The sequence below is a fragment of the Amblyraja radiata genome, chromosome 29, assembly GCF_010909765.2.
Source record: "Amblyraja radiata isolate CabotCenter1 chromosome 29, sAmbRad1.1.pri, whole genome shotgun sequence".
NCBI classification, from domain to species: Eukaryota; Metazoa; Chordata; class Chondrichthyes; order Rajiformes; family Rajidae; genus Amblyraja; species Amblyraja radiata.
Genome location: NC_045984.1, coordinates 30,022,985 through 30,040,020, shown reverse-complemented (window position 1 = coordinate 30,040,020; position 17,036 = coordinate 30,022,985). Strand labels below are relative to the sequence as shown.

General features: G+C 44.2%; 1 protein-coding gene across 1 annotated transcript in view; it reads right to left on the bottom strand.

The window, feature by feature from the left end:
* The window catches only part of timm44 (translocase of inner mitochondrial membrane 44), a 74,309-nt gene that overhangs the window by 12,221 nt on the left and 45,052 nt on the right, over positions 1-17,036 (bottom strand). The window contains exons 10-11 of the mRNA XM_033047124.1: positions 14,468-14,518; positions 10,106-10,195 (exon numbers count right to left, since the gene is read on the bottom strand). Of these exons, the coding sequence (XP_032903015.1) occupies positions 10,106-10,195; positions 14,468-14,518 (141 nt within the window). The remainder of the gene's footprint in view (positions 1-10,105; positions 10,196-14,467; positions 14,519-17,036) is intronic.

Sequence of the window (17,036 nt, the reverse complement as noted above, 5' to 3'; positions counted from 1 at the left end):
GGTTCCCAACCTGGGGTAAATTTAAGGTCCACAAAAATGCTGGAGAACTCAGCGGGTGCAGCAGCATCTATGGAGCGAAGGAAATAGGCAACGTTTCGGGCCGAAACTCTTCTTCAGAATTTACCCCCAGGAGTAATCCCGTTCTCAATGACCTGTAGACAATAAATTTACCCCCAGGAGGTAAATTTCACTTACCCAGGGGGTAAATTTGTTGATTCTGGATTTGTATGTATGTTTTTCTCATTGACTGACTGTGTTTGGTTCTGGTATACCGGTATCTGTTCATCATTAGTTGTTCATAAATAAGTGAAATAGCATTGTTATGTGCTGTTAAAGTTGCCTGGGGTAAACGGGACAGGAAAGGTTGGGAACCCCTGGTTTAGCCCATGTTATGTACGAGAAGGAAGCTGAACCTGATTGAACGCAAGCAGCAATCCGAGGAGAAAATGTTGAAAAATACAATAACAGAGACGTTTCAGATGGATGCATTTCAACAGAAAACTATTTAAAGTAGTAATCTATCATTTCTCAGATACCGATGAAGCAGTGCATTTTCAGAACACTCTGCCCATTTCAGACATTTACATTTTTCTTTGTGGACAAAATCCATTTCTCTTGACCATATAATTCTCACAAATATGGGTTCAGTATTCATGCTGTTTTGTCAGCCCATTCTTATTAATATTAAGTGCATGACATGCAGGGAATACCTCAGCAGGTTTACTAAAGGTCATATTATTGCCAGTCGTAATATTCAGCCGCTTCAGACAACCCGCTCAAAGCTCACAATAACTCACAAAATGATAAAGCAACGGTTTACTGAAATTTGGCTGCAAACCATTTTAGAATATTAGATCAGAGCGTCTTAATCGGCAGGAGATGTCATAGCAGGCTCATTATCACCGATGAATGCTGTGATCATGTTTATTATTGTCGTTTATTTGGTGACTTGGATGCAAAGAATGTTTGGAGCGTGACTGTCAAATAAACTGCTGAGCACTGGAAACTCTTTCATCACAGCTGGATATTTGCGAATGTATCCTTTCTGCTCAATAAGCCATATTTCTGAAGAACAAAAGTAAAGAACAAGCTCCTGCTTATTTGTTTAAGAAAGAACTGCAGATGCTGGAAAAATCGAAGGTAGACAAAAAAGCTGGAGAAACTCAGCGGGTGAAGCAGCATCTGTGGAGCGAAGGAATAGGCGACGTTTCGGGTCGAGACCCTTCTTCAGACTGTCGGGGGGGGTGGGGGGGGGAGAAAGGAAGAGGCGGAGACAGTGGGCTGTAGGAGAGCTGGGAAGGGGAGGGGAAGGAGGGAGAGAGCAAGGACTACCTGAAATTGGAGAAGTCAATGTTCATACCGCTGTATGAACCCAGCGGTATGAGCATTGACTTCATTCTCATAGCATCCTCCTCAGTTCACACTGCCACCCAGATTTGTGTCATCTGCAAATTTGCTAGTGTTACTTTGAATCCCTTCATCTAAATCATTGATGTATATTGTAAATAGCTGCGGTCCCAGCACCGAGCCTTGCGGTACCCCACTAGTCACTGCCTGCCATTCTGAAAGGGACCCGTTAATCCCTACTCTTTGAACCAATTTTCTATCCATGCCAGCACTCTACCCCCAATACCATGTCAGGATCGCACCCGGGTCTCTGGCGCTGTGAGGCAGCAACTCTACTGCTAAACCACCTTAAAAGTAATGTTTCAGCATATAGGAGGAACTTGCATTTATGGAGGACTCTGATGTAACAATATGCCCCAAGGAGTTTCATAAATGTCAAATTAGATAATATTTGGCACTGAGCTGTATCGCTTCTTGAGAGATTGAGAAGTTTAAAAGGAAGGCAACTTCAAAGCTCAAAGACAGGCGAGATGAATGCACTCATGGTAGCGGGAAGGAATATGAAGACTTAGAAGAACATTGAATTCCTGGACAGTTGTAAGCCTGGAAAAGGTTGCATGAAAAGTGGCCGGCACAGACGGTGGCCGAACGCAAGACCCGGCGGACCGTGGCCTGCAGGGGAAAGCGCTGAGCCGGCCCGCGCTCGGAAGACCCGGCGGGGTCTGCAGGGGGGTGGGGCACTGAGTGGACCACGGCCTGCAGGGGGAGCCACCGAGCTGTCGCCATTCATCCCCCGAAGACCAGAGAGCAGGAGGATGAGGCCGGTTGGAGAGGAGAGGGAACCAAGGTCTGGTCTACAGCTTCCTTGAGGTCGGTTGCAGGAGACACCCCCGGGTAACAAAGGTGGACGGGCGAGGAGAGGGACGTTGGTTGCTGGTCGACACAAGGAGGGCGACGGCTGGTGGCCCACAGCGGTCTGGGGCTCGGCTGGATCGGGCACCGCTCATAACAACTCTTGGAAAATGGTTCCAAAGCATGGCACCTCTTGCATGCGGGCTCAGTACACTATCTCTGTAGAATTGCTAATCCGGGACAGTCTAGTGATACTCTACTGGACTGTTTGAAAGAAAATAATTTCACTGTGCATTTGCACTTTGCACATGTGACAATATAGCACCATAGAGTGGTATATTATTACTCTACAAAAGATATTACTCTGAACCACCGACTAGTATTTGGCACACAGTGCTGCAGGATATCATTGCCTTTGAAAGAGGAAGCTGACATAACTTGGATTGTCAGCAATTTGTACTCTGAAAGAAGAATGAAATACTTATGTTTAATTAATAGAGAAGAATTTGAGGATAAATAATTCCAGAATGTGTAAGATTTAGTGAGCTAAAATTGTTTATGGTGGGTGAAAGCGGCAGAAGGAGAGAAGGAGAGAAGGAGAGAAGGAGAGGGAAACTATTTTCAGCCAGGGCAAACAATAACGTGAACAAAATAAAGACAACAGAGTCAAAGGACAATTATACGCTGAGTAAACTTCTGATTGATCGCGCACAGTAAGCCAGGGTTTAAAAAAGGCACTGGGAAAACGGCAATTACTTTAAAATAGCTAATTAACAATGAGCTTATAAATACACAATTTATCTGACATAAAGCTCACATTTCCCTACTTCAATGTGGTTACTAAATAAAAATCAAAACACTAAAAATACTGAAGAATTGAAACCAAAAAGGCTCCACATGCTGAGCAGGTTTATGTACAATTGTAAATTATTATCTGCATAAATCTAGGTCAGTGATTCTGCTCGAAGACCCTCTCTTCAATGCTGAAGAACCAACTTCTGAATTTCTGCAGATGGGACTTTACCAGTTGAGTACCCTTGGCCTTAACGTTTTATTCTTTAATTTATTTTTACTTGGCTTCATTTTGGGAACCGACTTCTTTAGCTTATCGTCACATGTGCCGAGGCACAGTGAAAAGCCTTTTGTTGCGTGCTAACCATTCAGTAGAAAGACTATACATGATTACAATCGAGCCATTCACAGTGTGCAAATACATGGTAGAGGGGAAAACGTTTAGTGCAAGATTATTCCAATTAAACATAGTCCGAGGGTCTCCAATTAAGTAGATAGCAGCTCTGGACTGCTCTCCAGCTGTTGACAGGATGGTTCTGTTGCCTGATAACAGCTGGGAAGAAAATGTCCCTGAATCTGGAGGTGTGCATTTTCACACTTCTATACCTCTTGCCTGATGGAAGAGGGGAGGAGGGAGTGGCCAGGGTGAGACTGGTCCTTGATTTTGCTGGTGGCCTTGCCGAGGCGGGGTAAAGGTGGAGTCAATGGAAGGGGGTTCTAATGTGGCAGACGGGTGTTGGGTGCTGGAGGGGCTATATTGCAGTGAATGGTGTACTGCAGAAACCACCACCTCTTACTTTTGTTTAAGAAGGAACTGCAGATGCTGGAAAATCGAAGGTAGACAAAAATGCTGGAGAAACTCAGCGGGTGCAGCAGCATCTATGGTGCGAAGGAAATAGGCGACGTTTCGGGCCGAAACCCTTCTTCAGTGATGTGGGGGTGGGGCGGGAAGAAGAAAGGAAGAGGCGGAGACAGTGGGCTGTGGGAGAGCAGGGAAGGGGAGGGGAAAGAGGGAGAAAGCAAGGACTACCACAGCTCTCCCACAGCCCAGTTTCCGCCTCTTCCTTTCTCCTTCCCGCCCCCCCCCCCCCCCCCCCCACCACAACTTCAGTCTGAAGAAGGGTCTCAACCCGAAACGTCGCCTATTTCCTTCGCTCCACAGATGCTGCCTCACCCGCTGAGTTTCTCCAGCATTTTTGTCTACCTCTTTCTTTTGGATCGCCATAAGTGCTTGACACTGCCTTCAAGGTTGAATCTAGATGGATAAATTCCTTTAAGGCTTCCTCCCAAAGCACTTTTAAAGCAAAGCATTAATTCTAATCACCTTGGGAAATTGGCCATTAAGAAGATTAAAAGAGAAATGTGACCGCTAAACTGAATAAAAGTCACCTCAGAAAGTAAATCAGGGATCTTAATTTTCGCAATCTCATCTGCCGCTCTGTAGCAAAATAATCAACTTATCTTCCTCGGAGGAGATGGTGTAAGAATAACATTGATGTTCGTCTTCTGCAGTCCATTTTATAAATAAAATGACTTCCCGTAGAAGAGAAGCAGAGGCTCAGTTTAGTTTATTGTCACGTGTACCGAGGGAGAGTGAAAAGCTTTTGTTGCGTGCTAACCAGTCAACAGAAAGACAAAGCATTGTTACAATCAACCCACTTACAGTGTAAAGATACATGATAAGGGAATAACGTTTAGTGCGGGGTAAAGCCAGCAAAGTCTGGTCAAGGATAGTCCGAAGTAGATAGTAGTTCAAGTCAAGTCAAGTTTATTCGTCACATACACATACGAGATGTGCAGTGAAATGAAAAGTGGCAATGCTTGCTGATTGTGCAAAATAACTACAAAACAGAATGGAACAGAATTACATATTCACATATTATATATTTGTGGGAGGAAAACCCCCCCCAGCAATTTTAAAAAGACACCACACAACAGTAAATAGGTACAGTAAAGTTAGTCCCTGGTGAGATAGGAGTTTACAGTCCTCTGGGAAGAACTCCTTCTCATCCTGTCCGTTTTCACAGCATGAGTTCAGCTCTGCTCTCTGGTTGTGGTAGGATGGTTCAGTTGCCTGCTAACAGCTGGGAAGAAATTGTCCCTGAATCTGGAGGTGTGAGTATTCACACTTCTGTACCTTTTGACTGTTGGGAGAGGGGAGAAGAGGGAGTGGCCAGGGTGCGACTCGTCCTTGATTATGCTGCTGGCCTTGCCAAGGTTGTTAGTGAAAGATAGAGAAAGCAAAACAGTTGTCGTAGTCATGTGGGGAGGATTGGGGAGTGGGGGGGGAGGGGAAAGAAAACCACTGTGACACCCCCCCAACATACCCAGCAGAGAGTTTGTGAGCTTCCATGTCAGACAGGGGAGGATTCCATTTTTTTGCCCTTGAGAGAGATGGGAGCTGGGAGTCTCCATAGGGCAAGCGGCAAGTTTGATTTAATAAAAAGGAACTTGTAGAAACGTACAAAATTCTTAAGGGGTTGGACAGGCTAAATGCAGGAAGATTATTCCCGATGTTGGGGAAGTCCAGAACAAGGGGTCACAGTTTAAGGATAAGGGGGAAATCTTTTAGGACCGAGATGAGAAAATCATTTTTTACACAGAGAGTGGTGAATCTGTGGAATTCTCTGCCACAGAAGGTAGTTGAGGCCAGTTCATTGGCTATATTTAAGAGGGAGTTAGATGTGGCCCTTGTGACTAAAGGGATCAGGGGATATGGAGAGAAGGCAGGTACAGGATACTGAGTTGGATGATCAGCCATGATCATATTGAATGGCGGTGCAGGCTCGAAGGGCCGAATGGCCTACTCCTGCACCTATTTTCTATGTTTCTATGAACCTGCCTTTGAAAATGTGGGGCCTGTCCCGCTTACGCGATTTTTTCGGCCACTGCCGGCCCCCTGGCATAGTCGCAGCAGGTCACCGAAAATTTCCAGCATGTTGAAAATCCAGAGGCGACCAGAAAAAGGTACGACCCTTTGGCCGACTACTCATGACCATACAGGCGTCACGTGTCGACATGTCGTTCCTTTTTCTGGTCGCCGCTGGATTTTCAACATGTTGAAAATTTTCGGCGACCTGCAGTGACTATGACGGGTGCCGGCAGTCGCCGAAAAAAATCGAGTAAGTGGGACAGGCCCTTGAGAATTCTGTCCATCCATTATATTAAACGCAGGAAGTAGTCAATCAAAAAACTGTTCCACACAAAAATAAAATAGGGATGAAGTCACCAATCAATCAACAAATGATGTTAAAGTAGGCAGCATATATAAAGAGCTGTCACTAACACAGACATGATGGGCTGAATAACATCCTTTTCATAAATTTGAGTCCTTGTTCAGTAAGAGCAAAATCCTTTTTTTTCCTTCTTAAGATAGACACAAAATGCTGCAGTAACTCAGCAGCATCTCCATTTTCTCCAGAGATGCTGCCTGACCTGCTGAGTTACTCCAGCATTCTCTGCCTATCTTTGGTGTAAACCAGCATCTGCAGTTGCTTTTTATTGCCTTTATTTGTTGCTAACTATAATGCAGTTTAATTCATACATCGAATTATTTTTCTTTCACGCCATTCTTCTAAATTCCTTGCGTAGGAAAGATCTGCAGGTGGTGGTTTAAATCAAAGACAGACACAAAATGCTGGAGCAACTCAGCGGGACAGGCAGCATCTCCGGAGAGAAGGAATGGGTGATGTTTCGGGTCGAGGCCCTTCTTCAGACTGCCGGTCCCACTGAGTTACTCCAGCATTTTGTGTCTATCTTCTAAATTCCTTGTTTATTTTACTATTAACATCCTCTAATTCCACATTTCTGCAAACAATACCCTTTCTTATTCATAACTTTTTAACCTAGTATTGCCGGTTAGTCTAAAGTCCTGTCTATTCTGCCCTTGTAAATTGTACTGCTTTACGAGTCTAAAGGTTAGGCAATGATGTTTTTCAAGACACAATGTACTCTGGAGAAACAGCCTCTGGTTTAATCTTTAAAACACTATGTTAGAAATATTGAGTTAATACACTGGAAGAAATAAATATGCAAAACCACTTGCTGGTCATGTATTTACAAGACAACTTGCATGTACAATAAAACAATATAATTCTCTTGCTCCCACTCTAATTGCAATTGAGACCCTGTTAATCAACTCTGTGTACATAAGGGAGGTACAAGAGACTGTAGTATAGATCATGGAGTCTGAACCAGCAAACAATCTGATGGAATCAAGATAGACACAAAAAGTTGGAATAACTCTTCAGACTGGAGAAGTGTCTCGACCCGAAACGTCACCCATTCCTTCTCTCCAGAGATGCAGGCTGTCCCGCTGAGTTACTCCAGTTTTTTGTGTCTACCTTCAGTTTAAACCGGCATCTGCAGTTCCTTCCTACACAGTCTGATGGATTGTTTGTGCTCCTTCCAGATGAAGGGTCCCGACCTCTAACGTCGCCTGTTCATTTCCCTCCGCACGCTGACTAACCAGATTTTAAAAATTCAGGTTTACACATCATCATTGCTTTACAAACCGCGCCTTATATTCTGCTTTGGTAGTTTGCAAACTGAGGCCATGAACATTAAATCCTCCAATTTTAGATAATTAATCCCCCACCCCGTCGTCCCCCTCTCTTCCCCATGCCCCACCCAGACGTGCACCCATTTCTCCCTTTCCCCTTCCCTCCATCTCCTTCAAAGTATTCCCTCCTCTGGCTTCACATTCCACGTCTCTTCGATCCTTATCTCACACTCGTTGTCTTTTCATCTCTGGCCATTGTCCAACCATCCGCCAATCAAATCTCTCCCCTCACCTGTTTCCAGTCAGAAGAAGGGTCTCGACCCGAAACGTCACCTATTCCTTTTCTGCGGAGATACTGCCTGAGCCGCTGAGTTACTCCAGCGTTTTGTGTCTATCTTCCACCTGTCACTTGCCAGCCTTTGTCCCACCCCCACCTCTCTTCCAGCTTTCTGTCCCCACTATAACAGGTCTGAAGAAGACTCCTAGCCCACAACATCGCCTGTCCGTGTTCTCCAGAGATGTTGCCGGACCCGATGAGTTACTCCAGCACTCGGTATCTTTTTTTGTAAGCCAGCATCTGCAGTTCCTTGTGTCTATCATTACTTTACAGGGACTGTTCCGCTTGGGCGTCATGTGCGCGTCATTTACGCGGCATCATTTACGCGTCACGATGCACGACATTACGCGCGCATGGTGCGTGGCGCCCCAGGATTTTGGGATTCACAAAATCTTCGCGCGCCACCTACGTGACGTGCAAATGACGCCCGAGTGGGACAGGCCCTTACTATTCCTTTCATTTATTATGGATGTTCTCTTTCTTCTTTTTCCCGTGGTTTAAAAAAAAAATCTATCACAACAACATGACAGTACAATCCGATAAATGTGCACCAATGCCTTTCTTTCAAAAGACGTCAGATAATGATCAGAGGCTGGTTTCCAGACACAGGACAATTCAAATCATGTGTAGGACATTCAGTTAAGGCATGACTGAAGATTTAGTAAATGTAGCCGAGCATTTGGTCAATAATTAGAATATGGTCAAGGTACATTAAAAAAATCAGTTATGGAATGTTTGAATATTGGATGAAAAGTTGTTCATGTTCATAAGGTCATAAGTGATAGGAGTAGAATTAGGCCATTTGGCCCATCAAGTCTACTGCGCCATTCAATCATGGCTGATCTATCTCTCCCTCCTAACCCCATTCTCCTGCCTTCTCCCCATAACCTTTGACACCCGTACTAATTAAGAATCCATCTATCTCTGCCTTAAAAATATCCACTTACAATAGACAATCGACAATAGGTGCAGGAGTAGGCCATTCGACCCTCCGAGCCAGCACTGCCATTCAGTGTGATCATGGCTGATCATCCACAATCAGTACCCCATATCCCTTGACTCCGCTATCTTATAAGAGCTCTATCTAACTCTCTCTTGAAAGCATCCAGAGAACCGGCCTCCACCGCCCTGAGGCAGAGAATTGACCTGACTTGGCCTCCACAACCTTCTGAGGCAATTAATTCCACAGATTTACCACTCTCAGTTAAGTACAAAATATTCAATTAAAGATTGTCTGCTTTTACGGCCACCGAGTGGCCAAGTATTCGGTGAAGACGTGCTTGTTATTCATTTAAAATGGGTCTGACTTTCAATTACTATGCACAGTAACTTCAGTGCTGGTGAAGCCTGACTCCTGGAAATCATTTTACTGTCTTGTCACAGGCAGCTGGGGATGATCCCGAGTCAACTGTCTTGAAGTAATAAATATCAGCAGCCAAGAGACAGAAATAATTTAACAGCCATCATACATAAATTGTGCCCCAATCCTTGTATGCTATTTGTGTTTGGATGACATTGACAAATGACCTCAATTGCCAAATCTCAAGGACATAAACGGGGTTTTCAGAATAAATCTTAAAAACGGTGGCAGTTTCTATTAATTCAGTGATGGTCTATAGATTGACCAAGAGAGGTGCATTGAGAGATTTAGTTGGATGCATCCCCTCACTGACTTGTAACACAGGTCCCATGCAATAATCCAGTATAATTTTATTTTAGGAGCTAAATCATCTGTTATGTATTTCCTAAATTGTCCCCCTTTGTTATAATAAAATTATAACTGGGAGAAATTATAGTTTGGTCATAGAGTCTTACAGCGTGGAAACAGGCCCTTCGGCCCAACTTGTCCAACATGTCCCATCTACACTAGTCCCACCTGCTTGCATTTGGTTCATATCCCTCCAAAGCTGTCCTATCCATGTACCTGTCTAATTGTTTCTTAAACGTTGCCACAGTACCTGCCTCAACTGCCCCCTCTGGTAGCTCATCCCATACACCTACCAGTCCTTGCGTGAAAAAGTTACCCCTCAGGTTCCTATTAAATCCCCACCCCCCCCCTCACCTTAAACCCACGCCCTCTGGTTCCCGATTCCTCTACTCTGGGCAAGAGTACGTCTACCCGATCTATCCCTCTCATGATTTTGTACAGCAAAATTAAGTACTTTTTATTCCAGAAATCCAATAACCAGATCACTAGCAGCAAGCTAGACAATACTCAATGGATCTACTGCTGCATAGTGTGCTGGTAGAGATTGCTAATGAAGGCAGGAACTTACATCAATATTGTCAATGTCAAGTATTTTGGATCGGAACTGAAGGTTCATGCCCTTGGCTTGTTGAATAGGTTGTGCAAGCTGGCTGTAAGTCTGTATGGAAGAAAAATAAATAGCAACAGTTATTGTTACATATCAATCCATTTAACTCTCTCTCTATACACACACACGCACGCACACACGCGCGCACACACACGCGCGCACACACACGCGCGCACACACACACACGCGCGCACACACACACACAAATATACATATATATATGTAAATGTGTCATTCAAGTAACAAGTACTCAGTGTCAGCATTAAATATTCCCAGGTCTGCTAACAACCTGAATTAAATGAAGGCTAAGGCTTCCAACAGTTTTCGCATTATCAAGCATTCACACCTTAGGCATAAAGTTTAATTCATGTGTCAACTAAAATATCTCTTCCCTCATCACCAACAATTCCTCGTGTCTATCAGCATGATAGCAAAACTGGAACCATTCTGTCCCTGATATAACTCAGGCCATTGTCTACACCACTCACCCTCTATGTCATTCACTGCTTGCAGTATGTAATGCAATTTGTCTGTTTATTCCCTATTCAGTCATGGGAAAAACAAAAGCCATAAATGTCAGAGAGAATGGATTCAGTCACGCCCCAAGTGTTATCAGTAGTTAGTTGTGCTGTTGACATGGTTTTAGATTTATTGTTTCTGTTGAATAAAATTAAATTCTTCCACACCCCATTAGGTAGGGAAAAGTGATAAAAGACATGCAGATGGATAACATGCTATTCAATTGATGCAGCCGCAATGTGTGATACAACAGTAATGTTTCAATGTCTACCACTTCTTTGCTTCCCATTATGTTTGGCAAGCTTCAACTGATACATTCGCTCTGAATCCAGTTCATCTCATGCCCTCCCTCGACCAGGTGCTAAACAAGAGGTCAGTTTGCATTAGGTTTGTTATGGCATAAGAGTTGGCCATGAAGGATTGCCACCTCAGTGTGGCCAGACAGAACAGGACAACAGAGCAAAAATAACATAGTTGATAATTGTTGGTTGACTGAAGGCCAGCATCTTATCAGTTGGAGGGTGTGGAGTTAAAATATGTAAGGAATTGGTGATGGTTGTGGAAGAGGTAGAGTCAATGATTCAAGAGATTCAAGATTCAAGAGAGTTGATTGTCATGCGTCCCAGACAGGACAATGAAATTCTTGCTTTGCTTCAGCACAACAGGATATCGTAGGCATGAATACCCACCAGACCTACATTTTAAATGGCCACAAATCCAGGAAACCTAACGACTGATTGGATTTCTGGAGGAAAAAAAAAATCAAAGTGGTGAGGAGGGATCTATGAATACAGTGAAGAGAGACACAAAATGCTGGAGTAACACAGCGGGACAGGCAGCATCTCTGGAGAGAAGGAATGGGTGACGTTTCGGGTCGACACCCTTCTTCAGACTACACGGTGAGAAGGCAGCTTTGTCGATGTGAAGGGATGTACCTACTTAGATGCCATTGGGAGATTGGGTGAAATGCTAAGATGACAAGTAGGTCTACCATACGGACATTCTAGTTTGTAGAGTTGGTCGATGTAGCCTTCTCAAGCAATACCTCATCAGATCAAATCTTTACCCATAGACAGACTAGTCAATTTATTTACCCATTTCTTTTTTGTGAGGCTTTATTGTAACTAATTGGCTGTTCATATCTTCAAATATAATTCCAACCGCCCCCCCCCCCAGTGCCTCAGAAGAAAGTACATTGAAATTTGCCAAGAAAATATGAAAGGCATGATATGAACGCAGCTTTTTGCTTTTCTTCCATTTTCACTGCTCACATTAAAGAAAAAGTTCAGTTTAGTTTCAAATTTTAAAATAATCTTATTTTTAAAACTCTTAATTTTTTTTGTTGAAAAATCCATTTGCTCAGCTTCCCTAAATAATCCCCAACAACAGACCATAGACAACTGCACAACTCAAGCCAATTAATTATGAGGATATAAATGCATATTCCAGTTTCAGTGTTGAGTAACAATAAATGAGCTGTAAAAAGTAAATTACTTTTAAGCATTTCCCCTCATTATCAAATCCCATCGCACTGTCCCAGCCTACAGTGATGCGTGATCTTAACTGTCAACATTCCCTGGAGACCAACTTGCTATCAAGAAGTAATCACAAACTCTCTTACATCAGGCTCACTCTCGAAAACACAGAACAGTTCCTCTCTCCGCAGGGACCAGAAACATGCATCTGGTTAGCAAAAATGATTCACAATTGACAAGCTCATTGTGCGAACTGTATTTCAGATTTTACGTTCACACAAACTGCATTCAATTGATGATATGCATCAGCTAACAACTCAAGTGCCAATGCACTAAAAATAAATCTTCATAAACATTCCAAATATGGGATAAATAACTAAAGGCTTACATGCTTTAATAAAAAAAAATCCTCTCCCCTCTTCACTCCTTCTGAAGGTGACTCCCATGAGCATTTGTCTCGACTGGCATTCTGGTACCTTGGCCAAGTACATCGAGGCAGCTCATTCACAAAGAGGAGCATACCCCCAAGTCTAATCCCTTTCTCACACAACACCCACAAAAGATGACATTACAGGGAGTCACCGTTCGTGATCACGGGATGGAAGGGTGTTTGTCTGATTTTTTAACTTCCTCTGGAGTCAATTGGGGAACTCTTTGTATTGTCCCAGTTGTGATCAGTTGAATCATTTTAGTCATTTCTACATCATTTTTAAAGCTGGTCGGAAATAACACACAAATAAAGTGGCGCAGCAGGGACATGTCTTTTAAAAGGTCACAAGCAGGAATGGAGAAATAAATTCTCAGAAAGCACAAAATAATGTAAGTAAATCAAAATGTGGTCTGCCACCTCTTTGCGGAGATAATGCAAAGCCAAGGGTTGAGCTGTGAAGTTAAATTACTTTTTAACTGTTTGAGGACTGGTTTAACTATTCATAGGTTGTAGGAGCAGAATTAGGCCGTTCGGCCCATCAAGTTTACTCCCCCACTCAATCGTGGTTCATGTACCTTTCGCTTTCAACCCTATTCTCCTGCCTTCTCCCCACAACCCTGGTAGACTCGATGGGCCGAATGGTCTAATTCAGCTCCTATGACTTATGGACTCTCCTAAGTAACACTGGGACAGTTTCACACAACAGTCCACCTAAGCAGTCATTCCTCATGAATACAACTAGCTTGTGTTTTCCAGTCACTTGTTACTGAAGGGTAGCTCAATTATGTATAATTATGTTTTCCCCGGACTTTCACAAGAGTGAAAACATACGTTACAGTGTTAATCTCTAACTCCAGGATGCTCATGTCAACTTAAAATTGTGAATTTCAAGGTGTTATTTAGTTTTAATTTCCTCTGGAGTCAATTGGGGAACCCTTTGTGTTGTCCCAGTTGTGATCAGTTGAATCATTTTAGTCCAAGGATTAAATCATAAACCTCTTCTGATTTGTATTGTTGAATGTGTGTGTGTGTGTGTGTGTGTGTGTGTGTGTGTGTGTGTGTGTGTGTGTGTGTGTGTGTGTGTGTGTGTGTGTGTGTGTGTGTTTGTGTGTGTGCGAGTGTCTGTGAGTGTGTGTATGTGTGTGTGTATGTAACATAGAAAATAGGTGCAGGAGTAGACCATTCGGCCCTTCGAGCCTGCACCGCCATTCAATGTGATCATGGCTGATCATCCAACTCAGTTTCCTGCCTTCTCTCCATACCCCCTGATCCCTTTAGCCTCAAGGGCCACATCTAACTCCCTCTTAAATATAGCCAATGAACTGGCCTCAACTACCTTCTGTGGCAGAGAATTCCAGAGATTCACCACTCTCTGTGTGAAAAATGTTTTCCTCATTTCCTCATTCCTGTAGGTGTGAGTGTGTGTGTATGCGCGTATGTGTGAGTGAGTGAGTGTGTGCGCGTGTGTGTGTGCGTGAGTGTGAGTGTGTGTGTATGCGCGTATGTGTGAGTGAGTGAGTGAGTGTGTGAGCGTGTGTGTGTGTGCGTGAGTGTCAGTATGAGTGTGAGTGTGTGTGCGTGTGCTCACCACATTATATAACAAAAGGGATAGACACAAATTGCTGGAGTAACTGTAGATGCTGGTTTATACCAAATAAAGTGGTGGAGTTACTCAGGGGGGTCAGGCAGCATCTTTGGAAAAAATGGATATGGGACCCAACCCAAAATGTCACCTAGTCTGAAAAAGGGTCCCGACCCAAAACGTCACCTGTCCATTGTCTCCAAAGATGCTGCCTGACCCCCCTGAATAACTCCACCACTTTCTTTGGTATAAACCAGCATCTGCAGCTCCTTCTTATTATGTAGAACAAAAGGGGTTTGGTTGACTAAAATACATACCGCTTCGTAACACCAATCCTTCAGAACATCGAGTTCACCTCTCATCATAGCCTGCAAGACAAAAGAGATTTCCGGTTATATTCTCTTTGCATCAATATTAAGAGTTTTTCAATTAGTAAAATCAATGCAATCAGACCTGGAACATGCTCCTCGTAAATCTGCTCCAATAAATGATTTCAAATTTATGACCTGTATTTGAAGTTTATGTCTATACCGTGCTGTACTGTTCTGTGTTCTAATATTATGTTGTCATCCATAGAAAATGCTCACTGATCTCATGAATGTAAAGGAAAATAATATGAAATGCAGATAGAAACATAGAAAATAGGTGCAGGAGTAGGCCATTCGGCCCTTCGAGCCTGCACCGCCATTCGATATGATCATGGCTGATCATCCAACTCAGTATCCCATCCCTGCCTTCTCTCCATACCTCCTGATCCCTTTAGCCACAAGGGCCACATCTAACTCCCTCTTGGCGCCGACCTGTAGGGGATATGGCTGCCTAGCCTGCAGCTGTCTGTTTTTCATTTCTTTTTTCTTATTTTTAGTAAGTTTAGTGTTTTGTTTTTAAGGAGTTCTAGCTTTTTATGTGTGGGGGGGGGGGAAGGGGGAAACTAATTTTCAGGGTCCCTACCTGGTCGGAGATGCAGCTTTTCTCCGGGCTGCACTTTCGACCCGTCCTCGCGGCCTACCAGCGGGCCTGGAGCGGCATTTCCTGAGGGGACCGCCTGGAGCCTCGGCATCGGCAGCACCGGCATCGGCGGCGGCGGCACCGGCATCGGCGGCGGCGGAGCTGCGGGTCTGAGGACGGCGGTGCAGCGCTGGAGCGCCATTGCGGGGCGGGCGGTGCCTTGCCTGAGTCGCTGCGCTGGAACTCCGGTGAGCTGGGACCGGCGTTAAAAACATCGCGGAGCTGCAGGCGGCAGCGCTGAACTTTCCATCGGGAGCCTGGGATCTCGCGACGAGATCGCCAGTTGAGCTCCATTCGGCGCGGCCTTGTCGGCTCCGGAAGCCACGGTCTCGAGTAGGGAGGCGGCCGTTCCAGGGTTCCCATGCCGCTGAGAGGACTCTCCCGACGCCGGAACATCATCACCCGGCGAGGACGGCCTGGAACATCGGGCCTCCGTAGAGGCAACTGTGGAGGCCTCAATAGGCCCGACTATGGGTGGACATTGGGGATGGGACTGGACTTTGTGCCTTCCCCCATAATGGGAACCATTGTGGGGGGATGTTTTTATGTTAAAGCCATTTATTATTGTTATGTTTGTATTCTTTCTTATGTGCTGCATTGGCAAAAGGAATTTCACTACATCTAGGTGTATGTGACAATAAATCAACCTTTGAACCTTTGAACCTTAAATATACCCAATGAACTGGCCTCAACTACCTTTTGTTATCCCCAATCTGCTGGTCATTCCACAGATTCACCATTCTCTGTGTAAAAAATGATTTTCTCACCTCGGTCCTAAAAGACTTCCCTCTTATCCTTAAACTGTGACCCCTAGTTCTGGACTTCCCCAACATCGGGAATAATCTTCCTGCATCTAGCCTGTCCAACCCCTTAAGATTTTTTTAAGTTTATAATTTTGTAAATTTTGTAAGATGATGGGATTTTTTAAATAGAGTATAAAATATTGGTATCAGTGCATATCTGTGGAAAGGGAAGTGGAATTTGACCTGAAATGTTAACCGTTTCTCTTTTGACAGGTGTGTAGGAAGGAACTGCAGATGCTGGTTTAAACCGAAGTCAGACACAAAATGCTGGAGTAACTCAGCGGGACAGGTAGCATCTCTGGATAGAAGAAATGGGTGACTTCTCTAACTTCAAGAAACCCTTGTTCTCCATCCTCTCTCCTCTTCCCTGTTCTCCGGCCAGTCTGACTGTCCTCGATTACATTTTATCGCTGTTTGCATTGTTGTCAGCTTCTCCAAGCTAACAATGATCTATTCTACATTTTTCCTTGGATCGCCGCCCCCTTTGTCTCGTCTTCACACCTTCCACTTCCTTATCTCTGTATCGCTCTCTCTCCCCTGAATCAGTCTGAAGGAGGTTCTTTACCCGAAAAGTGGGGTGGGAGATTGCAACCTTCACGTGGTCCACCCTGTTTCAACCAATGCAATCAACCTGGCGTGCTCAATCAAATAAGATCAAATAGAACAAGTTGTCCTACAACTTTAGGCTGTGCACGCCATACGCAAGAAGAAGAAGACCCGAAAAGTCACCCATTCCTTTTTTCAAGCGAATCTGCCTGTCCCGCTGAGCTACTCCAGTATTTTGTGTCTCTCTTTGACAGGAGTTGCCTGACCTGCTAAATGTCTCCAGCATTTCTGTTTTTAATCCAGAACTGTGAAGCATCTGGAAGGGCAGTGGTGTACAATCACAGCCCCAGCAGTCTGACTAAAGCACACAGAGACAACTGTTCCCAAATAACCTCACAGTGCAAACATTTTTATTTATATCAAAATAGAAATAGCAAACTTGAGAATAAATTTCAGGCAGCAGTTAAAATAATGATGACAGTGCCCCTGAGGTTAACAAAGGGCGCCACTTGTTATCCCCAATCTGCTG